The sequence below is a fragment of the Phodopus roborovskii genome, unplaced genomic scaffold (genome assembly GCF_943737965.1).
Source record: "Phodopus roborovskii unplaced genomic scaffold, PHOROB, whole genome shotgun sequence".
Taxonomy (NCBI): domain Eukaryota; kingdom Metazoa; phylum Chordata; class Mammalia; order Rodentia; family Cricetidae; genus Phodopus; species Phodopus roborovskii.
The window spans coordinates 13,667,501-13,691,675 of record NW_026125278.1 but is presented as its reverse complement, the minus strand read 5'-3'; the positions used below and the strand labels follow the sequence as shown (position 1 = coordinate 13,691,675).

Below are 24,175 nucleotides of genomic sequence, written 5' to 3'. Positions count from 1 at the left end.
AACATTGCATATCAAGTATTTATAATCTATACATGGAAAACATACATTTATCACACTTTGTGAAACATCGGAGGCAGAAGTATAGATGCATTACATGACTAGATGACCACAGACAAGCTTTGTTCCATCCTTCGAAGTGGTGGTGAGGGTTTGAGAGGGGTTGGAGGGGAAAGGAGGAGGTGGATTTGATCGAAGCGCAGTGTGTGTGTGTGTGTGTGTGTGTGTGTGTGTGTGTGTGTGTGTGTGTGAAAACGGTAATGTGGAAAGAGTTAGAGTGAGTTTAACCCCTTATGTCTGGGCTTTGTAGCTGGGGGCACATTCTTCTCTGTATATCTTTTTATACAATATATTTTGTTCATATTCTTTCCTCACCCCCAGCTCCTCAATGTCTGGCTTCTCTGTGTGTTGTATATTCTGTCCTTGAGACTTGTGAGACATGAACATCCCATTTCGGGGAACCCCATTTTCGAAGATAACATATGGATAACGGGCCACATGGAGTTAGTGAACTTGGTCAGCCTCCTCCTGTGTGTGCTCTAGACCCTTCCCCATGCCCAACAGACCCTTCAGGCCAGCCTGGAGCCCAGCATGCAGCACGGAATTGGAGGCTATATGTCAACAATACAGTAGACACCAGTGAAGCCTGCCCCACAGACAGGAGACCCATGCACGGTTTCCAGTGTCCTGCAATCACAGCAGAACGAAGCTAAGCAGCTGTCATGGAGCCTCCTACCCCACTGTGTTCAATGCAACATCCACACTCTCACTTTCTCTTTGCACTTTCTTTCTCCAGGGTTCTAGAAAACTCCAGATCCCTGGGAAATGCTGCCTCTAGACACTGCTAAGCAATCTCTTTGAGGCACAGGTCCTCTGACCTCTCCAGCTGCTCCTGACCAGTGTCCCCCATGCTGCCTCCAAGTTGCGCCCTCCTCTCCAGCTATTCCTGCCTACTGAGAGGGCTTCTCTTCCCCTCCCTCAGAGTCCTGCACTTCAGGAGCCTGCTGTTCCTCTGTGTTCTCCACAGCCCCTGCTGATGCCATCTCCTCTGCCACTGCCACCTTCCCTGTCCTTGGCCCCCTGTCCTCAGCTGCTGTGTCTCCTGGAGCCTCGCCTGCTCTGTTCCGAGTCTCCTTCTGGCCGTCTGAAGAGGAGGAGGCCACACTGTCCCCATAAGTTGACACTGACTCTGCCAACCCTTCCCTCTGCTCTCTAACTCTTCCTCCATGTGAATCCTCCTCATCTGTGACTGTGTCTCTTCCCATGGCCCAGTCCTGCCCTGCCGGGCTCTCAGTCCCCGTCCCTGGAGGGTACTTTCTACCCTCACCCTCCTCTTCCTGCATCTTCTCTCTCTCAGTCTCTCCACTCAGCACCTCTGCTATGGTGACCCTTTCCTCAGGAAGATCTCCATGTGACATCATGATGCCCCTTCTTTGGCCTTGCAAAACGACTTCTTCATCCAGTCGCTCTGGTCCTTTGAGGCTGTCTAGCTCCTCGGCAGCCCACTCTTGAGCTCTGAAAACATTCTCAGGAACCCAAGCTTTGTCTGCTGGTTCAGGTCCAGGAGCTCCTAGCAACCCGGTTCCATCATGGCTGGGTGCCCTCCCCTGCTGGAATGAAGCCTCAATTTCCTGGCCTGGAAATTCTTCTCCTTCATGCTCTGTAGCTCTGGTGTTATTCTCTTCCAGCAATTTTCCAAATTGAAGTCTAGCTTCAGACAAGGTGATGGTTCTTTCTTTGGGTGAATCTTCTAGAATTCTTGGGTCCTCACTCAACTTGGTTGCCCTTATAGGATCTATATCCTCAGCATCAGCCTCGGTCTTGTTGGGGGGTGCCTGGACCCCTTCCACAGACCTCACTTCCTTCACTGTGTCCTCCTCTTTAACTTTTTGCTCTTCTAACTTCTCTTCTGTCTTCAACACCTTAACCTCTGTCACCTCTTCTTTTTCAGACCTGGTTTCTCTCAGAGGTGTTGGAGGCCTCTCAACTTTCTTCCATTCTCCAGATGCAGCTACTCCCCCAGGGAATACTACTCTGGGATCCTGTCCCAGGGTAGAGTCTGTGTCAGCCACAACTCCCTCCCTTGCTCTGTGTTCCTTGCACAGTGCCTCGGGGTTGCCCTGGACATCCTCCCAGGGGCTTGCTTTTGCTTCTCCTGATGAGGAACTCAAGGGTGCTTCTGCTTCTAGAACGTCCTTCCTCTTGGTAGCTGCTTCCCCTCCTCCAAGTATTGCATCTTCAAAACCTTCCTCCCTCTCTGGTACTGTTCCCTTCACGGGCGCCATGTCTTCTAGCTCTGTGAGAGTCCCCTCTTTGCCTTGGTTGCCCTCTGGTCTTGGAGAGCCCGCCTCCCTCTCTGCCTCTTCCATTTCAGGAGCCCCTGATTCTTTCAGAACTGCTGATTCTCCCAGAGCCTCTGAGCTGAGCATTGTGGTGTCTCTGAGTGCTGCCTTCTCCAATAGCTGTTCCCTTACAGAACCTGCCCTACCCTTCTCCATCACTGTCTGCAGCAAGGCCTGCCTGTCGGGGTCCACATCCCTCTGAGACAGTGAGACACCCACTCCTACTTTTCCTGTGGGGTTTAACTGATCTCCACCACAGCTGCTATGTCCTTCTGATCCTTCCTCTCCCTCAATAGCTGTGCTCAGGGGGTGCTCTCCTTCCTCTGCCCACAGCTCTGCTAATGCTGGCTGCTCTTCGGTGAGGTTCCTCTTCCCCAAGAGGACCTCTGCCACCCCCACTTTGTCCCTCAGCTCAGCATTCCTGTCAGCATCCTGGGGATGCTGGGCTTCATCTTCCTCCCTCCCCGACTTCTCCCTCGGTCCTGCATCAGTGTCGGCATCCTCAGGCTGGGAATGTTCATCTTCCTCCATGGCTGTGTCCTTCTCTGGTGTGTACACCTCTTGTGCAGCTTGCTCAGGTTGCCCATTTGAGCTGCGAGCTTCTCTTTCCTCCACCACTGAATTTTCATTTGGTGCCATAAAAATAAGATGAGAAACAAGGTGACTTTGATCATAGTGTGTAAAGGAGAAAATACAATATAGAATCTTATGGGGTATTTATGAGACTCTGTATGTCATCAAGAGGACAATTAAATTATATATCAAACCTTTCTTCAGTTAATATGATGCTGCTAACTAACATGGGCCATGGTTGAAAAATGCCCTTCCTTCACTATGAAAGGAAATGCTTTCAAACTTAATGGCCACGTTAATATAAGAGCACACATTTAATCTCAGTACGTGGGAGGCAGAGACAGGTGGATCTCTGTGAGTTCAAGGCCAGAGTGAGTTCCAGGACAGGCTCCAAACTACAGAGAATCCCTGTCTCAAAAAACAAAACAACAACAACCATTTTAAGAACATACACAAAAAAACAATAGTTGAACATTGGACATTTAGAAATGAGTGAACACAGTACTGTTCAATCATATTTTACACTCAATAAATTATCTGATTTGTAACACACACACACACACACACAACATACATACACATACTAGTTTCATTTCAAGTACTAAGATTGGAGAAAACAGTTTTCAATAAGCAGAAATGTATTTATTTTCCTTAAAACTCATTGTTCCCTACAATGTCAAGAGTGTGTCTACCTCAGTGGTCATTTAGTCTCATGACCAGCTCCACAGATGGCAATCATCATATACCATTCCCAATACTTTTACAAGCACTTTCCCTCCAGTCTGGTCCCACAGCTGTGTCAGTCCCAAAATAACACACAGAGACTCTATTCATTACGAAGCTGTTGGCCAGTTGCTAACGTTTCTTATTGGATAGCTCTGTCTTAAATATTAACCTATTTCTACTAATCTAAGTGTTTCCATGTGGTCTTAGATTACTGGAGAAAAGGTTCTTACCTCTTCTGTCATGTCCTACATCTCCCAGAATCCTCCTTGTCTCCTAGTCCCACCTATCTTGCTTTCCTATTGGCCCACAGGGTTTTATTCATTAACCAATAAGGGAAACATATTTACAGAATGACATCTCCCATTACAATACCCAAAAGTTCCTCTGATTAGATTCAGTCATCATAATATTTATCACTGAGGTATAGAACTTCACTAAAAACACCCATTTGTATTCCATGTCAGGTTGTATGCCATCCATGCTCAGAAACTGATTGCCATTGGGAAAATAGGATCACAGAGCGAGGCAGGACCTTCTGGTGTGGAACAGTGTCCAACATAAACAGCCCTCCTACAACACTGTTGACATATTTCACAAGTTCTGATGCAAGACTCTCTGGAAAATCTGAATCTACAAGTCTATTATGTATTTGAAAGGCCACTGGATTTCTCAGTATTTACCAAGACATGAATCCTTTTGAATGATTCATGAAGAATATGTGAAAGCATGTGGCAGCAGTTACATAAAACTCTAAATTTCCCAAGTGGAGGCCCCTACTCAGAGTGGTAGGGACTTCAGAAGTAGTGTCTCTGTAGCATTTATGACTTCAATGTTTTATTAAACATTTTTCATTTTATATGTGGTTGTGTTCCCATCTGGTGTGTGCATGTCCACAACTGCACTTGAGGAGGTTACAGGAGAACTCTGTGAAATCACTTCTCTCATCCACCTTCACATGGGTGCCAGGGTGGAACTTGGTCCCGAGAGAAGACATTGCATAGGAAGTGTCCTTATCCACTGAGGCAACTCTCCAGTCCAAGGACTGCAATATTTTTCATTTATAAAAGAAAATCAGGGCTGAGGTTTTAGCTCAATCAGTGAGGCATTCTCTGGCCTACAACAACTTGGGTTCCATCTCTGGACTCCATGATAAGAAAAACAAAACACCTAGGTGTGGTAGTGCACACAGTAAACTACTACTAGAAATCATGGGATAGGTGGATTGTGGATTGTAGAGGGCTGATGACAAACTGAAATAAACCTTGTCCAAATAAACCTTTAAATTTTAAAAAGGAAATACCTGGGGGAGTTTTATGCTCCTACTAAGCAACAACAAAGAAAAGCATAAATGAATGGAATTCAAGGAAGAGGCCAGACTCCATCCCAAGCAACACTAGAACTTGGCACTGTTGTCCAGCTGCTGTAGAGTCATGAAGAATACAGAGTAATGACGAGGTTGGAGAACCTTCATCTAGAGTTAAGGAGAGCTGCCGAGGCCAAGCATATGGTAGAGGAGAGCACTCCAGTTGTGAAAGTGAAACCTGGATGGTGCTGGTGATACCTTGGCTGTGGGATGTCTGCCAAGAGAAGCTACAGACAAGGAGTAGAACTGTCCAAAAGAGAGAGTGTGCTGCAGTCAGCAAGGCCTGAAAAGCTGAGCTTTCTAAGCCTTTGATGTGAGATGTGGAACTTGGGTCTTTTTTCGGTTTAGTATTTCCTCACTATGCCCCCATCCCTCCATTTTGCAATAGTGTGCCATTGTACATTGGAAGTATTGATTGGGGGTTTTGATTTTACTGGGGGTTATAATTAAGATTTAGCCTCAGAAGAGACTTGAAGTCTTAAACATGGTTGAGACTGTGAAAGACCATGGGGACTTTTGAACGTATTTTGCTTCATGATAGGCTGCTAGCCTTCAGGGATTAGGACGTGGAATTTGATAGTTTGAATGCCCTGGTTTGACGTCTGTTCTTGGTTGTTAATTTGACTACATCTGGAACTAACTAAAACCCAAATGAGTGAGCACACACCTGTGATGCATTCTTTTTCCTAATTGAATCACTTGAAGTGGAAGACCCACTTCTAATCTGGATCACTGGGGCGGAAAGTTAAACTTTTAATGTAGATCTTTTAAGGTAGGAAAATCCACCTTTAATCTGGACACACCTTCCACTGGAAGCCTATAATAAGGACATGGAAGAAAGAAGCTTCTCTCTCTCTCTCTTCCTTTTCCCTCCCTCTCTTTCTCTTTCTAAGACTTGTGGCCTAAGCAGCTACCGAATGACAGTCTATTCCCAGGCAGCCAGTGTTGGATTAGCTAGAGCACAACCTTTAAATAATTATAATAAATCACCTATTTATATATAAAGATACTTTCTATAAATTTTTCTACTTAGAGAACCCTCACTAATACCCTTGGCCATTGTGTTTTGTCACAGCAATAAAGAACTAACAAAGACAGACTTACATATACATATGCACACACACAAAAGGACACATTTATAGATTATGTGAATTGTAATAAATTTATTCTACCAGTATATCACGTAAAGTTATGTAATAGGCAAACCAATCTTCCTCATTTTCTTTGCTTACTCACACTCTCAAATATTTTTTGCATTCACTTATTGTATGGTGGTGAGGGGTCATTTGCCTACCACAGTGAATACATGGAGGTCAGAGAACAACTTGGTGTTCAGTTCTCTGTCTCCACTGTGCTGATCCCAGGAGTGGAACTCAGGTCATCAGGTTTGGTGCATGCTTGCTTGCAGTTGGGCTATTTTACCTAACAGTGCTGTCATTGGCAACTAAGAGAAACCGGAACCCTGTTCTGATGTCACCTCTTTCCCTCCATATCCCTACAATGTCACAGCTCTATTACCTCTTCAACCTATCCTTTGCTGTCTGTCTCAATCTCTTGCAAACTGTACCACAAGAGCTGACATGATACTTCCCTTAACGCATATACTTAGAAGATGAGTTCTGCTGTCTTCAATCAAAAAGTAAAATTTTAACAATCTGTCTCTGTCAGTGGGGCTAAGGTTGGCTTTTATAGGTCATCTTATGGGCATCAATTAGCAATTTCCAAGGTTGTACTTAAGAGCTCTGGAAGGGATATGTAGAGCCAAACTGTCTTCTCAGATGACACGTGGAAAATTCACCCATTTCTACCTCACCATAGACTGTGACTGACTTAAAGCACAGTTATGGGGGGGGGGGCAAATGAGAAGCAGCCCCGGATGTCAAGTGTCTTCTTCTTATCTGTTGCTGCTCATATTCCTGCACGAAATGTTATGAAGAAGTCCATTATAGGAAACATTTTGAAAAGGCATCTGTTTTTCTAACCTGGCCTCTAAATTTATGGATTAATTAAAGAACATTCTTGAAAACAGGGGAATAAAATTGCCTAGTCAACAACTAATAATATACTGTTTAAATTCTAGAAGTAAATGTGCCAATGGCACCCAGCCGAGCTGTTATATGAGCACACACAGCACAGAGAAGTCAAGCAGAACATTCCCAAAGCATGGAAGAATGGGTAATTGAAGCCATTCTCAGAAACAGCAGTGTGTGAAGGTGTGTTGTTCGTGGCAGTCTCGTAGAGCTTTGGGGAAAGAGTTTCACAGAAGCAAGTGTGGCAGCTATTTTGACTGTCAGAATTCTTGCATCAATCAATGGTACAGCTGGGTGAAACACTCAGTAATGCATCTTCCTGTAAGAACATCATGACTTCCTAATATCTCAGCCCACTGCCGTCAGTGAGCTAGACCATCTTACTGGAGCTGTCGCTTTGTTATGTGTTTGCGAGTTCACCAGAATTCGTCTAAAGGAAGGAATGCTGCAAAAGTTCAACATTGCTCTACCGTGACTACTCAGCGCTTCCTCAAATGTCACCTGACTCTCTTCATGCTGCCCAAAGAGGAAATGAGTCTCACAGTGCTTGATAGGTCTCTTAACACTGGAGATGGGGCATATTGATAAACGAGTTCTGTCTCTCTCTCTCTCTCTCTCTCTCTGTCTTTCTCTCTCTCTCACACACACACACAGAAACGCACACAAAAATCAAAATAATTTTCAGAAAGCACTCATCATGTATGAGGAAGCCAACCTTCACAGACACAGGACATTGACCAGATAGATGTATGAGTCACATTCATTGACTTGATGTTTAATTGGCAATCTCGTTGATGGGATACCAACCCCATTACACATTGACAAGAGTGACTTCTTTGCTAATTCTGAAAGGGCTGTGAGGCTTACATGAACCACTGTAAAACACAGCGGGTGTGCTGGGCTCTTACTGTGTCTTCCTTCAACAGCAAAGGTTGCCTGCTTGGTCAGGCGACCGGGAGTAAGGCTGTGTAGAAGACGACCAATCTGAAAGTTAGCACCGGGCTTCTTCTTCTTGTTCTTTTGTTTTTGTTTTTAACATCAATGTATTAAAAAAAAAAAAAAAAAACAGCACTTATAGCTAATGTTAGTGCCAAAGCTCCCCTCAGGCCTCGGGGTCACTTCCTGCCATCATATCCATTACATGAGAATCATAAGTATAAATGGGCAAAAGGACGAAAGCAGGACTTTTAGATGAAAGACAGAGATTAGTAGAGGACACTCCAGGCCTGTAATACGTAGGACAGGCCCTTACCTCCAGCCAGGCTGACCTCCGGTTTCCTCGAGGGTGTCACCCCGTCCTCTGTGGTGCCTTGTGCAGCTGCAGTGTTGGAGCCAGATGGCTGGGCTCCACCTGTTATCTGTCCAACTGATTGGAGAGCATATAAAATATCAAAAAGCGTAAGACAGGCCACGGGGACATCATTATTCCGCATCATTCAAGTAAGTGGGGTGAATTTAATTTAAACAAATTCACATGAAAATGTGACATGCTTCTAAAAATACGTGAAGATTAGACAGCTTCCAAGCTATGATTTTTGAAAGGAAAACACAGCACACCACAGTCAGTCATGATGTGAGGAGACTCATGCAAAGGACACTTCCATTAAACCAAGGCAACAGCCAGAAGCGGTGACAGTTGCCGAGTGCACGTGCGGTGGATGGCGTGGCTGGGGAAGCAGCAGAGTTGCCTTTTGCTTTCTCGAAATGCGTGTTCTTTCCTTTGTGACACCAACCACCCTGCTCTTTTAAATTACTAGAGCTACTCATGGCGACTCACCCTGAGTGTTTCGTCCATTCATAGATTTAATGATTTGACCTCAGTGCTCACCCCGTATGAACAGAAGCTGTCACGGAATTCCTATCAGTTTGACAGGACACATTCCCACACAAACTCCTATTCTATAATGCTGACTACTACTGTGGACCTCCAAGGCACAGAGGTCCAGGTTCAAATCCGACTCTCCATGATGTTTCCTTAGTTTGCCTACCTGTCGGAAGAGGAAGAAATATGAAAGAAAAATGTGCCAGGGAAACTAAATGAAGTAATATGTGCAGAGCATCCCTGTTACCAGCAAATGCTACTCAATAGCAATAGCTGTTACTGCATGGTGTGGGTGACGAGGGACAGTCTGCCTGTTTTGTCACTATAGTCCAAGCTGAGGTAAACTGTGCAGTCAAGTACATTTGTCTTTAGTGTCTGATGGCCTGTGACTAACTTCATAATGATACAAAAACATGTCACCCTGTAGCCAACCGAAGCCCCCTGAATAATGTGAGACTGAGCTCTGCCTTCAGTAGTGAAAACCCAGTGTATCAGTATCCTGCCCACCCCCTTCTGCTCCCATACCCCCTTTCCTTCTTTACCTCCTCTTCCTCACCTTCTGACTTCAGAACGCAGGCTAACCCAAGGACTACACGTTGATAAAAACTATAATGCCATCTCTCATTCTTGACTAGTCTGAAATACATTTCTGAGAGGTAACTAGTGGTTTAGGAAGAAATCTCCAGGTGGATCTCAGTGGGGAAGGTTATGTTAGTACAAAGATGGAAACAGAAAGTAGAACATCATAGAGCTCAGATACATTGTTTACTATTTTCTCTGAACGTTAGGTTTCTTAATTAATTGCAATGTGCAAACTGAAACATTTACTTACAACACCGCAGTTTGGAGATGACTTCACCTCAGGGCAACTCTGTTATAGTTGCATGTGCTACAGAGCCAGTTTAGGACATGTAGGATGGAGGACATGGAACTCACATATCATTTTGTCTACTGTATGTCATCGTAATGTGGTGTACTTACAGTTTAAATAAGCAATAGTTTTGGGATTGGAATAAGACAGTTGGGTTGACTGAGCAATGGCAGTCACCAGGAAGTTGGGCCAGGGATGGACTCAGCAGTACCAGCAGACATCTGTGTTAAGGAAATGAGGGGTTTACCAAAATGAGCCAAACGGCAGCAGATGACCACTACCGGTTCTCTCTCTCATATGTGGGATCTAAATGCAAACTCAGATGAGTGTGTAGACAGGAAGGTGGGTGGTGGCTTGCGGCGGGAGGAAGAGGGCTCAAGCAATGAGAAAGGCTGAAAAGATGAGTCACGGGAGAGGCATGGCATAGACCCCTGGAGTGTGGGCATTCTAGGAGGAGAGCAGAGCGGCACAGAGAGGGAGCAAGGGCCATGGGTGAACCAGAATTAAAAAAAAAGGATTTGTGTCATATATGGATGCGAATATCATAATGAAATCATTGCAGTGAATGTTAATCAAAAATATTTAAAGAAATATGGCTTACAATATAAATAATAGAAAAATAGTTAAATAGCAAAGATATTAAATAGCAAGACCAAAAATCTAGTCTAAGCAGCCATGCATTAATCTGACCATTACGACTCTTCCAAATCAATGGTGGCGCTGTCTCAGAGGGTCAGGGCTGTAGCCTGGTCCATCTGCTGGCCTGCTCTGGAGGAAGTAGCTATGCAGTTGGGAGAGGTTGGTCACAGTTCCGCAAGAGCGGGACTCTGGCCTAAGTGCTGAGGTCACAGCAGATCTTTACCCAGAGAAGGACTGTCAAAGGACAATTCCCTGAGATGCCCTTCCATGCTGAAAATCAAAAGCAAGAGTTTGGCCATCTCTACACGCTCCAGTTTTCCACCCATAGTGAAAGAGGGCTGTGCATGCCCAGACTCCTGGGTAACACATCTGGCCCGCAGCTTAGCTTCTCTCTCCCCTCATCCTGTCCCTTAGTGCTCTGTAAAGGTGAACACCAAAGGCCAGAGTCATTGTCACGTCTCCCAGGATACTCAACAAATGGATGGTTCCATACAGGGAATTTCAGAGAAAATCATCTTTTCCACCCCAGTGATGTACGGAACCTCATAATAGTGCTTGAAATACTGCAATAACTTTGTATAACAATATCAGTTTCCATTATTAAAACAAATATATTTTCCAGTAATACGTGCCATGCTTCCCTAAACATAATAATGGTATAAAGTAATTTTGTAAATCTAAAAAAGAAAATAATATGGAATAATAAATAAAAGACCATCCATGATTTGTACATGTGGGTTGATGATAGGCTTCACTTACGTTGCTCTTACTCTGGAAAGACTATCATGTCTCTGTCATTTTAGCAGCATATTCTGTTTTTCCACTCAACAGATTAAAAAAAGTCTTTCAGTACATATAGAGCAAGTTGTTTTCAACCTTCCTGATGAGACCCCAACCATAAAATTATTTCCTTGCTACTTCATAACTGCAATTTTGCTGCTGTTATGAATCGTAACAAAAATATCTGATGTGTAGGGTATCTGATATGCGGCCCTGTGAAAGGATCATTGGACACCAAGGGGCTGTGACCCACTGTTTGACAAGTGATACGGAGCTTCAAATAAAGATTCAGGCTGAAGATGCAGTCAGTGATAGAACACGTGCCTACCATGTTCCAGAACCCGGGCTAGACCCCCAGCACCACACACACACACACACAAGCACACACACACAAACACACACACGTGCACACATACAGACACAAACATGCACACACTCACATATTTATGTGACTAATGTCTACTTTATGTACCTAATGGATATGGAGTATAGCCACATTGTTTAATAAATTGTGAATTTCCTGATGCATTGTGGCTGGATTTTTCCTATTGATTTTTTTTAGAACCTTTTTTTTTCTTACAACTCTTTCCTTATTAAAAATATCAACTCTGTTAAACATAAAAGGCAAACTCATCTAGTAGCTGATGGAAACAGGAGACACCCACAGCTAAACACTGAGCCAAACTAGAATCCAGATGCTGACAGGGAGGAGTGATAAGAAAAGGGGTCAAGACCAGGCTACAGAAACCCACAGAGACAGCTGACCTGAACAAGGGGGAGCTCATGAACCCCAGACTGACAGCTGGGAAACCAGCATTGGACCGACAGAGCCCCTGAACATGGGTCTCACCTCTGATGGTGGAACCAGGATGTATCCCTGGTGCACGAAAGGACTTTGGGAGCACATTCCCCATGGAGGGATACTCCCTTAACCTAGAGGCAGAAATATTCAAAAAAAAAAAAAAAATAGAAAAGCATACAAGGCAAAGCTTTCTCCAGTTTCCTTTGCTAGAGTGATTGCTGAATCGTTGTTGTTGCTAATACTAAATAATTTCTAATTATTTGGTACTAGCTCTTAGCTCTTAGCTCCTTTTTTTTTTCTTTTTTCTTTCTTTTATTTTTTTATTTTTTTATTTTTTTGTTCCACTACATTGAGCTGAGAATATAATCTGGAAAGTTTACCAGCATACTTTACTTAGTCTTTTACTTTCTTCGAGTGATTTCTTACTTATCGCAGACTTTTATTCAGTCAAGACACTATACTTCCCCTTCTCACACACTTCTGAAAGTAGTGTTGTAGGTTTTGCATATTTGCTATGCATTACTTAACAATTTTTTTCCACTATAGCTTGAGTGGAATCATTATATGAGTCTATGGTTTGAAATATATCATCTTTAAAATAGCATTTTCTTGTCCTAATGGCATAATCTATAATTAAGGAATGAAATTTTTCTTTGATACAAGAACTATTTGAGAACTTGGAGTTTCTCATTTATATTATGAGAGCATATTTTAACCATGCAAATGATTCCCAGCTTTGTTGCACTGTTACCATAGAATGTGGACTCCAAAACCTGTACTGGGTGCTCTTAGGGAAAGGGAACAGTGAGCCAACCTTCTGAATCAAATTGATGCCGTTTTTGTCATTATCTTTTGGGAAGGAGTGGCAGTTATTGGCAGTATTTGGGAAGGAGTGGGGGTTATTTATGTGCTTTCATGTAAAACAGCGTGGGAGCTTCTTGAAAGCCCTTAGCATCTCATAAGAACTGTCGCTGCCTCCTCCTCAGATGTGTTAAGCTCAGTAGTTATAAATTCCAAATCATGAACCTAAGAGCTACATGGGAAGGAAGAGGAGACTAGGCTCTGGCCCTCTTGGCAGAGAGGCCACCCTGGGTCCTGGCATTGGCTCAGAATCTTGCTCTCCACAGCCATTCTGAGGGAGAATGTCCCAGCTTTCCTACAGCTCTAACACCACTGAGAGTTGATGTTCTTAGCAGACCAGTTCTTAAATTTCTGTTGAGTTCCTTCCTTTCTCATGGGAAATCAACTCTAGGGAGTACCTTGTGTCTTTTTCTGTCATGCTCTCGCGTAACAAACTCTGTGAATTGTATGGCATGTGAATGGTGAACATGCCCATGATCCAAGAGAAAAATTCGAACTTTCCAAGTGCGACCCTTTATGGTATTCCTGATTTCAAACAGAACCGAGGGAGGGAAACCCAGAGCACCAGAGCTCATACCACTAATTGCCCTGGGGTTTTCAGGGTTTCTGATCAGCCCCTCTTCGAATCCAGTCTTATGGTCCTCATGTCTTAGGTCTTAGCACCAGCCAGGAGGCCAGGAAAGAAAGTGGGGGCCACACTGCAAAAAGTCAAACAGTGGGGGACGTAAACCACACCATGAGGTGCCAAATCTCAGGCTCTCATAGGAAGGAAGCAAATACATGGCTGGGCCATAAATAGTTAATAAATAGTTAATAATAGTTGAACCTTTTGAAGCACAGTCTGTCCACATGGTCTAAATGAGTAGGTTAGACGCTCCCATAGCCTCCCTCATCATAAACTTAGAATCTAAGAAAAGATAAAATATTTAGGATGACGAAGATGCAATAAGGGTTGTAATTTTGCCAACTAAAAACCAGGATGCGGTATTTACTTCTGTGGTTTTGTAAAAGTAAATTTTTCTGCATCCGTTTCTTACCCAGCTCAGGTGAATAGAAAAACCTGCAGAGAAACAAGAAGCGAACAGGGATTCATTCAAGAGCTCCCAGGTACTGTGCATTTTGGGGGTTTTAGTGATTTAGTTTGTTTTCTTTTGTGAGGAAGCAAGTATTTGGTAGCCAGCATGGTCTAAGGAGGAATTAGTGTAGTGCAAAGAGAGATGCCTAGTACACTAACAAAAACACTGTTAGAGCCACAAAACACCCACACCATACTGACTTTAATTCTCATGATTGCTTCTCTTTTCCACAGTTTCAGATCTCAAAATGCAAGTGTCTTAGCTGGCAGCCTGCTGCACCTTTACATTCTCCACCTGTTCCCTCAAGGAGAGCCGACTCATCCCTTCTCCTCTTCCAGAGGTGAAACGAAATGAACTGGCCCCATCTTAAACATGATAAGCATACTGAGCGCTCCATGGTGGAGGGAAATGATGCCAATGGCTGCATCTGAAATTCTAAACCATAAAAACCCATGGAAACAGAGTAAAGAATATTCAAGTTCACTCTAAGCCCACATTCACCTTGGAGACTATCTCTGTGTCTTGCTCAATCTTTGCAGATAATCGATTACCCTCTTCACAACTCACCATGACAGCCTCACAGCTAACCTCATCTGCGTCCACAGTGAAGATGTTCTGGTGTTACCTGTGACATTGAAGCATGGCCCACAAAACCCAGAATTAATTATAAGCTGAAGGCCACAGCTGTTCAAGGACAGACTCTATCTTCCCTAAAGTAGCAAGAGTCATCCTTCTCAAACCTCCAGCTCATGTCATCTGTCCAGTGGAAATATTTCCCATGGCAGAGTAAGTGCTTCGCGGTGGTCTGTAAGGCTCCCTCTCCTCTCCTCCCCTCTCCCTCTCCCCTTCCCTCTCCTCTTTGCCCTTTTTGCCCTCCCTTCAACCCTACGCCATCACATCAGCCTCCTTTCCAAACTGTCAGCAGCTCCTTCCCAGTCCAGGACTATGGCTCCTAGCTGTCCCTCAGATCCCCTGCAGGTCTGACTTTGGTCTTTCCTCTTGTCTCTGCTCAAATGTGCCATCAGCCGAGAAGCCAGCCCTCAAAAGGTACCCCCTAAACAATTATTCTGCCTCCTCATTCTCACACCATGTAACCCATCATGTTTATTATCCATCTGTTAAAGGTATTTCCTCCCTAATCACAAACTCTGCATAGTCAGGACTTGGTTATATTTGCACGAAGAAGTGTTTGACACAAAGCATGTCTACTGGAACAGGCGACTGTGTAAGTCCACACTCAATCAGACCTTGTACTTAGACCTCAGCTCTGCTCAGATCTGTCTGCACTCATGCAGACCTGTTTTATGCTGTGCACATAACAACAGATAACATTTTATTTTAGTCATACCCTACTTAGGTTTAAATTATACGTGTCGACTACTCTTAATTCACACATACAAGTACAGAATGAAGCTGCAGATATGGATCACCAGGGGAAACTTGGCTACAAGGCTAAAAACCCTGGGTTCAGTCCCAGCATCACACACACACACACACACACACACACACACACACACACACGCACACATACCCACACCTAAAATTCCTTCTATATGCTTTTTAAATTGTAACTAACAGGAAACACTACTCTTCCACTGTTTTATGTTCACAACCTTTAAGTATATCTCTGTAACATGTCTAAGATCATGAGTGTTTTATTAGCCGTAGCACATATCTGAGGAAGACAGGAAAGGAGCGGAGTAAGCTGTTACTGGCACTCGGCCCTTGTCCTTGCAATACTCAAACTTTGGAGCCGATTGTTTGTGAGTGAGAAGAACGTCCGTCAAGGCCCGCAGAAATATCTGTAATGTTTGATACAGGAATTATACTTTTTATAACCCATCTTGAGGAAATGCTTGGGAATGTGAAATAAATTAGGTAACTAAAGTACTGCTAAACATAAGGGGAATAAAAGATGTACCAAAATGAAAGTGAAAATATAAACACCCAGCAGTATGGAAATGGAACATATGTATGAAAACAATGCCCGCCCCAGAATGGATACACGGACATAAACAATGGCCGCCCCAGAATGGAATACATGGACATAAAGAATGTCTGCCCCAGAATGGAATACATGGACATAAAGAATGTCTGCCCCAGAATGGAATACATGGACATAAAGAATGTCTGCCCCAGAATGGAATACATGGACACTTAGGATGAAGCCATACAGGAGTGTTTTCAGAGTCATGTTGAAGCATGAGGCAGATCGTGAGGCTTTGCAAAAGCTTTATAAATTTATAAAATATGAAAATCGACTATAAAATGTCAGGTTAAAAGACTGATCAACACCAAACAATAAAAATGATTTTTCATGTAATAAATGCATGAGTAATTTTTAAACTTCCTTTCTCTAATTTGTAGATAGATACATTCCATATCATTTACATATGCATATGAATAAAAATAAACATCAAACAATTAAACTTAGCTCATGTATTAAAGCTTAACAAAGTCTCATCCCTTGCCTTCTAGTGCCAAACCTGTATTAATAAAAAGATTACAAAGTGTCTGTGAAATTAGAAGTATCAAGTGAAATGTTTCCCCATGTGTTTGAGAAAATACGCAAATATACTTATCATTCCTAGAATATGAGTGATAAAATCTACTGAAATGTTCAGCATCTCTCTTATTTTATTCATCAGCATATTACAATCCATGTTATGGACACCCTACTTTCCAATTACTTATATAAATATAGGTAGAAATCTATGCTTCAAATATTTCACGTAACTTTTCCTTTTCTGTCATTTATTTCAATACATGGTATTACAGGATAAATAATTTATTTTCTGTAAGTTCTACTTTTGATTGCTTCTTATTGCCCGTGTCAAGTGATTCATGCATTCTTAATTTGTTTGAAATGTTTAGAACACTGGATAGTGTCCCCTGCGTTAAAGGCCTTATCCTTATCCTTCAAACCTTCAAGTATCACCTTGCATGCCAAACACACCTTTGCGCACATGATAAAGAGCCTCGGCGTGAGGAGTCTGTGTGTGCACCCGTGTATGGTTTAGGCAGGGGGCAAGAGTTTGAGGAGATAGGACTAGGGGAGCAGAAGTCTGAGGAAAGAGAAGTCAGACTTAGAACGGGTGCAGCAGGATTTTAAATGAAGCTGGTGAGAGAGTCAAGCAAATGAACTGGAGAAGGGACGGCATCTATTCTCATCTAAGCTTCCAGAAATGAAGGCCTCCAGACACCTTGATTTTAACTCTATAAGTCTTCTAACTTCACCTTAAGAAAAGCTTTATACAAAGTGTGTTATCTCAGGCATTGGGCCTGGTGTACTTTATTATAGCAGTACTATTAAAGTTAGGCCAAATACTTATTAAATATATTGTGTTCCTGTATGCTGTATTTGTATGCAGTCCTTGAAAGGAAAATATATTATTTATGCATGTGCATATGTGTGCATCTACACATACATATGCACGCATACATACATGTGTTGTTTATACACACAATAACTTGATATAAGGGTACATTTTATTGATGTCACAAATCTCTAAGTATGAGATGGCATTCTGCTCATCCTAAGAAATGTGGTGTCTCTATGAACTTTCTGATATTTACAATATATGACTGTATTATGGGCCACAGAGTGGGAACAGTTTCTGGGGAGGTTCTGGATTTCCCGAGAATGCAGATCCTACAAAATCTGTTTTTCCCACTTCTGGAGCTCCAATACAGAGCCCACATGTGCTGGGCAAGTATTGCTCACCGAGCTGTGTCTCCACACCACAGGTCAGCGTTCTTCATTAGTAACTGCTAAACTGTGGGATTTTCCTTAACCTGTTATACGCTACCAGAGTATAATGATGAAATCCAAGGTCAAAGATATTAATTATTTTTATCAAAGTATTTTGAGAATGTTTTAATTTTAATTCACATAAAGCAATCCTTTTGAAAGGTCATGCTATTTGTGGTATAATTCAAGGGCCAGGATGGAATCCCCTTTCAGTAACAAACTAAGTAAATAAATTCCTTCTGATTTGTGGGTCATTTTAAAATGTAAAATCCATTTTTAGCTTACACTAACTGTTTTTGAGGGCTCACTTGAAGGTCACATGCCTGTGTAGACCACTACTTTGTCTCATGTCCCTACCTTCCAACTTGTAACCAGCCTTAAAATCCTCATCAAACATATTCCTCAAGAAAGCTTTCTTCCTTTCTTAATGAATTTGACAATATAATGTAATTACATCATTTCCCCCTAGCCTTTCCTCTCTCCAAGCACCTCCCTTGAACATACATCCCTTGCTTTCCATCAAAGTTAAGGACTCTTTTTCTTTAAGTATTGTTACGTGTGTGTGTGTGTGTGTGTGTGTGTGTGCGCGCGCGCGCTATTACACTCATATAACATATACATGTAATATACATGTGTATTACTAAATATATATACATCCTGCTCAGTGCATACAATATTACTTGTATGTATGTGTCTTCAGGGCTGACCACTGGGTACTGGATGCCCAATTAGCATGCTCCTCCCCGGGGTAAACTATTTCTCCGCTCTCAGCATTCCTTGGCTCCCTGTAGCTCTTAGTCTGGGGTTGGGACATTGAGATCTGTCTCCTTTCACATCAACATGTCCCCTGGTGTCATCCTTGCTCAGCTCCTGTTTAGGCACATGGCATTGTGCTACCTTGAAATTCCACATCATCACATCCCTTCTCTGATTTGAGTCACAATCAGTAACATCAGCCCACTTGTCAATGCCTCCAACGCTTTATGGGAAGAGTTTCCATTGCATGGTAGTAGTGACATTAACAGTTGAACAGATCGCTAACTCTTCCATAGCCCCTATTCCTTATGTGGGCCTCACTAGTTTAACAATAGCATTTAGAAATGTAAAACATATAGCAATTTAAAAAAACTCATTTTTTTAAACAGTTGAACTTTATAATATAAAAATATGAAACTAATTCAACTTGGAACCCGACAGAACACTTGCTGCAGTGTCGGGGAGGCAGGTAAGAGAGCATGGTGGGGACCTGGAGGCCTGGCAGAGTACAGGGTGCTCTGTGACAGGCAGCTGTCAGAAAGGCACAATCCGCTAGCTCTGTCCATTCCCGGTCTTCTCCACGGGGACCGAAGCCTCTGATCTCCGTGTGTCTATGACATATTGTCCAACACCCTAAAATTTTATCATCAAGCAGGACCTGCCCACACACTCTGGGAACCCAGAGATCATGAAAGAGCTCGGTGTCAATAATTCAGAGTGAATATTGAAACATCTTAGGGGATTTTAATAATTTTTAATAACAGAGGTCTCTGCTAACTCTGGGGCCAACCCTATGTTTGCCCCCCTTGGCTGTACGGTTCTTGGCAACACGACCTGCATAAGAAACGGCTGCTTCCCCAGCAGAGAAGAGATGGCAGTGGTTATGATGTGGTGATTCACATCCAACATACAGTCATGCACACGACATGCTGAGCAGCACCCACGTGAGCTACACACACACACGCGCGCGCGTGTGTGTCAGTGACTCAGAACAAACAGCAATGCTGGTATCAACCTCTAAGAAGGCAGACATATCTTTGACATCACACATGCATCGTGTTTTATTTGATTTTTGAGATAGAATTACCATAGGAAGGAATTTACAGAAAATAGGAAACAGGCTATGTAAGAATGATCAAGTCATTTTTTTTAAATGCAATAGAAGGAAAACAGCAAGCTGAAAATACATGTGAAATTCTGTGACAAGGAGAAAGGGAAATATAGAATCCTTCCAGAATCATCCAGACTGATCTCCCGGCTCTGGCAGTCGCAGTAACCAAATCAGCTTCCATGCACAGGTACGTGAGTGTGTCATCTCATTGGTCTTACTTACCCTCTTCTTCCACCCCAGGGAGGCCTTCTTTCCTGTCCTCCGCCACAGTGACGCCTCCTTCCTGGAGCTGACCCTTAACCTCTGACTGCCCAGATGCCTTTGGTTCACTCTCTGTAAACTCTTGCGTTCCCTCTCTTGGCTCTTCGTCAGCAACGTGTGTACAACTAACCTCTGTCAACGGAGGTACGTCATCCACATCTACTTTTGTGATTTCTTGCTCTTCAATCTCAGTTTCCAAGGACTCCTCGACAGGAAGGTGGAATTTCCCTCGGTCGTCATTTTCCTGTAGGTCCTGAGAGGAGGAACTTCTGGAACTTGCCCCTGCACTGTTCCCAGAGTGGGCTTCTGCACACATGTCAGTAGAATCCTCTTCGCTCTCACTAGAGTAGGGGTGACTTCTAGATGAGATCGATGAAACGGTCTTAATATCTGCAAAAAGAGAAATGATAATACCTTTGATATGCCCTGAATTTATCAGCTGATAGGAAACTATATTGGGAAGAAATCATATAAATCTTTAACAAATACACTTTAGGGAGAAGTGTTCACTTTCTCAGTACATTCTATATTACTACTGTGATAAAGAAAAACTGGTCTATGGACACCAAAGCGTTTTAGTTTGGTTTGGTTTTACTTTTATTTAGTTGTTATTGTCGTTTTATTTTTTGTCCTGTTATTTTGAGACAGTGTTTCACTATGAAGCCATGCTGCCTTCAAACCCCAGGTGTTCCTGACCCTATCTCCCAACCGCTGACATTACATGGCTGTGCCCCCAACCCTGTTCATGAAATATAAAAGTGATTTATTTTTTTTTAAAAAAAAATCACATTTAATGGAAAACCAACTCCAGGTTTGGATTTTCTTTGAGAACCTCTAGAAAGGCTATAAATATCTTAGTTATTAGAAATGTCAAATATTGCTTTGTTTTTATAGGAACACATATTTACTTCTACTGTTTAACCACAGTGGTAATGTGAATAATGTGAATTATCTTTATCTGCTTAAAAAAAATCCACCACCTTAGAACACTTTGGTATCTGGATACCATTTTTGCACGTACAAAATAGGTGGGTATTAGTAAATAAACATAAAGCCTGTTTTGGAGTCCCTATAAGCAAGATATTAAAAGGAAACTGTCTGATAAGAAGATATATTGAGTACAAGCTCTAGGAGAATGTCTTGAAGAGTTAGGAAGCCAGGCAAGGGTAGGAGAGTCAGTCAATGCACTATTTCAGAGATCAGCTTTTCTCAGCCGGGATTTGCCCAAGGAGGACATAGTGAAATTAAGAGAGGGCTGGGCTTCTCACTTTGAACCAGTGAGATATTGGCTGTGGGCCACCCTAAGCAGATATAAACTACCTGGTTTCTCCAGGAATTTTGTGCCCAAGGGTGAAGAAATTCCAACAATCTAAGGCAATGCCTGGAAGAAGACAGGGTGGAGAAACCATGAGGCAGACCACATAACAAAAATAGAGTCTCCAGATGCACTCCCAGATGGAGCCACAGATTATACTGCAAACATAGAGTAGTCAAAAATGGCTTGCACGTGAACTCTAAAAGGCTTGTGCAAGCTCCCAAGAGCAAGCCTACATGTTGCATCTGTGTAAAGAAGAGATACAATGTAAAAGTCTTTGTTTACATTGTTTCAGACAGGAGAAACACAAGGAGTTCACTTTTTAAAACAATGCTCTGAACTCAAACTTACTTTGTAGAAAATGCTTTATGCATTGGGAGTATCAGGGACCAAATGTTACTATAGAACATACTAACAAGTGATTGCCTCCAGAGCTTCCTAGGTTCCCAGATTCCTTTCCACTGTGTCTCACATTCGCTTAGCTGACTTTTTTACCACTCTATGACAGCACACATTTGACTGTGCCAGCTAAGGTGGAGCTAAAGACGAAAACCAAATAAATAAAAATACCAGCCTTTCCTTCATCTTCCTCCTCTCTCTCTGGCTCTGACAGCTCTCCATGACACATTGTAGCACGGTCCAAGTATAGCCACATAGGCAAGCCAACACTTCCAAGAAGACTCAAGTGAGGCTCAAAGCACCAAGCACCAGCTGGAGAGGTTCCTTTAAGTAGTGGCCCCTCTGAAGTGCTGCTCCTGTTATACTGTCACCTCAGCAAGCATCGGCTGACCCCTGGGCTCCAAGAGGACCCTCATTTGGGCCATTCACTCTCTGTTCTCCTAAAATTCTATTATTTTTGTTTATTTTTCTTATTTTATTGATCCCAGTTCCCCCTCCCTCCCATGCCCCCTGACCACCCTCCCATCCCCCCACCCACCCACACTCTACAAGTAGGGTGATGGCTTCCAGGAGAGATCAACAAAATCTGTTAAGTCATTTGGAGTAGGGTCTAGGCCCTACTTCCTGTCTCTAGGCTAAGGGAGTATCCCTCCATTGGGAATGTGCTCCCAAAGACCGTTCATGCACCAGGGATACATCCTGGTTCCACTGTCAGAGGTCCCATAGACTGCCCAGTCCTTCGAGCTGAGACCCATATTCAGGGGGTCTGAGTCAGTCCCATGCTGGTTTCCCAGATATCAGTCTGCACAAAACTCAAGTCCAAATGGATCAAAGACCTCAACATAAATCCAGCCACACTGAACCTCTTAGAAGAGAAAGTTGGGAGGTACCCTTGAACAAATTGGTACTGTGATCGACAATTAATAAATGGCATCTCCCAAAATTCTTAAGGGAAACAGCTCACACTTATTATTGGTTCCAAGGATGGCTCCCATTGCACCATCAGCTAGGGCATGGCGCTCACCTTGCGCAGAAGCCGCTGGACTGTCTGGGCCATCTGAGTGCCAGTAGGATGTTTCCCACTTGGGGCTCTGTAAATTGCTATCCTTTTTAGTAGCTTCTATTAGGTATATTATCTTATTTCAAAAGGCTGACTGACAGCTCATCCTGGTTCAATTTTTAGTCCGTTCAGTAAAGAAAGAAGGGGAAATGAGTAGCCTCACAGTGCAAGGGCACCTGACCTCCAATACAAAGTTGTTTCAGTTTTCAAATGTCTCCCTCAACTCCTGGTGTAATTTACTCTCAATTTCATTTCCTGCTTCATTTACATACAGACAGGGGGTAGGACAGAGCATAGAGAAAAAGTTTCGGGTCCATGCAGTAGGATTTCCACAATGAATTAATCGTACTTATTCTCTTAGGAATAAGGCAAAATTTTTATAAAAACTTCCAAACAGGGCAACCCCCAACCACAAAATTATCTCCTTCCTACTTTGTAACTGTAACTTTGCTACTTTTATGAATCATAACGTAAATATCTGATATGCAGGATATCCGATATGTTATCCCTGTGGGATTCATAACCTATAGGTTGGGCACCACCCTTCTAGAATGGATAGATGTTTTAAACTGTAGAAATATAAACTAAACTAATATATGAGATCACAATTTGCAGTAAGATCAGGTATATGGCCTCCAATAGGTAATTATCACTCACTGACATACATGTATTCACCACTGAGTTAAATGCATGCATTATCTTATAAGGACACCCTACTGTCATACAGCTGTAACAGGAAGAACAGCCCCAGATACAGCCACAGTCTGATTGAACTTGCTAAGCTACATAGCGAATTCCATAGTGAGGACAGAACAAATCACATTTCACTGTGCTCCCTAAATCTTTATGCATTTGTACAATGGCCTAGTCCATCAATCTTCTTCAGAAGTTTATTTAGTAACATCATTGCTACCTATACTGTGTGGGTTCAGATGTGTGGAGAGTCTGACGTGGTGACAAGCACTCTGTTCCCAGCAATTGGCAGGTCAAGGCCAGCTTCAGCCACAGTGAGATCATGCATAAAAAAGACAAAACCAAAGAGGAAGGACTCATTAGAAAATATTTCATGTGAACTAAGTGATGGTGGATTTAGCCATCTTTCTTGAATCTGTGACTTCCTACTTCAGCAGTCAACAATGGGTTAAGGAGCCCATGGTATTCAGAAATGACTAACTGGGCTGGAGAGTTGGCCACCAGTTAAAAGTACTGACTGTGCTTGCATAGGTCTTGGATTTTGTTCGCAGCACCCACTTGTCAGTTTACAACGACCTATAGCTCCAGTTACAGGGCAGCCACAGCCTTTTAATAGCCTCCACAGGCACTAAGCTGGTACGCCATGCGTGTGCATGCATGCAGGCAAACACTCATACACATAAATTAAAATGAAAATAAACAAATAATGACTAGCCATGCAAAAACTAACACATGAAGTCTGTTTATACATTGTGTCTAACGCCATCCTGGCTTTTCCCCTTCCAAGATGTGCCCACATTTCACTGTAATACTCAGAGCGTGATGTCAGCACAAATACAGTCAACACAGAAGGGGACCTGTAGTGAGACATTCACTTTGTCCACACCTTTGGCACAGATCATGCCCATTGGTGGTGGGGACAGAGGCGGACATGACCTGGGGGAACT

At 42.9% G+C, this 24,175-nt stretch overlaps 1 protein-coding gene across 1 annotated transcript in view; it reads right to left on the bottom strand.

The window, feature by feature from the left end:
• Positions 1 to 947: 947 nt before the first annotated feature.
• Positions 948 to 24,175, bottom strand: part of Erich3 (glutamate rich 3) — a 103,002-nt gene continuing 79,774 nt past the window's right edge. The window contains exons 12-15 of the mRNA XM_051195925.1: positions 19,719 to 20,151; positions 13,844 to 13,866; positions 8,284 to 8,397; positions 948 to 2,956 (exon numbers count right to left, since the gene is read on the bottom strand). Coding sequence (XP_051051882.1) covers positions 948 to 2,956; positions 8,284 to 8,397; positions 13,844 to 13,866; positions 19,719 to 20,151 — 2,579 coding nt within the window. The remainder of the gene's footprint in view (positions 2,957 to 8,283; positions 8,398 to 13,843; positions 13,867 to 19,718; positions 20,152 to 24,175) is intronic.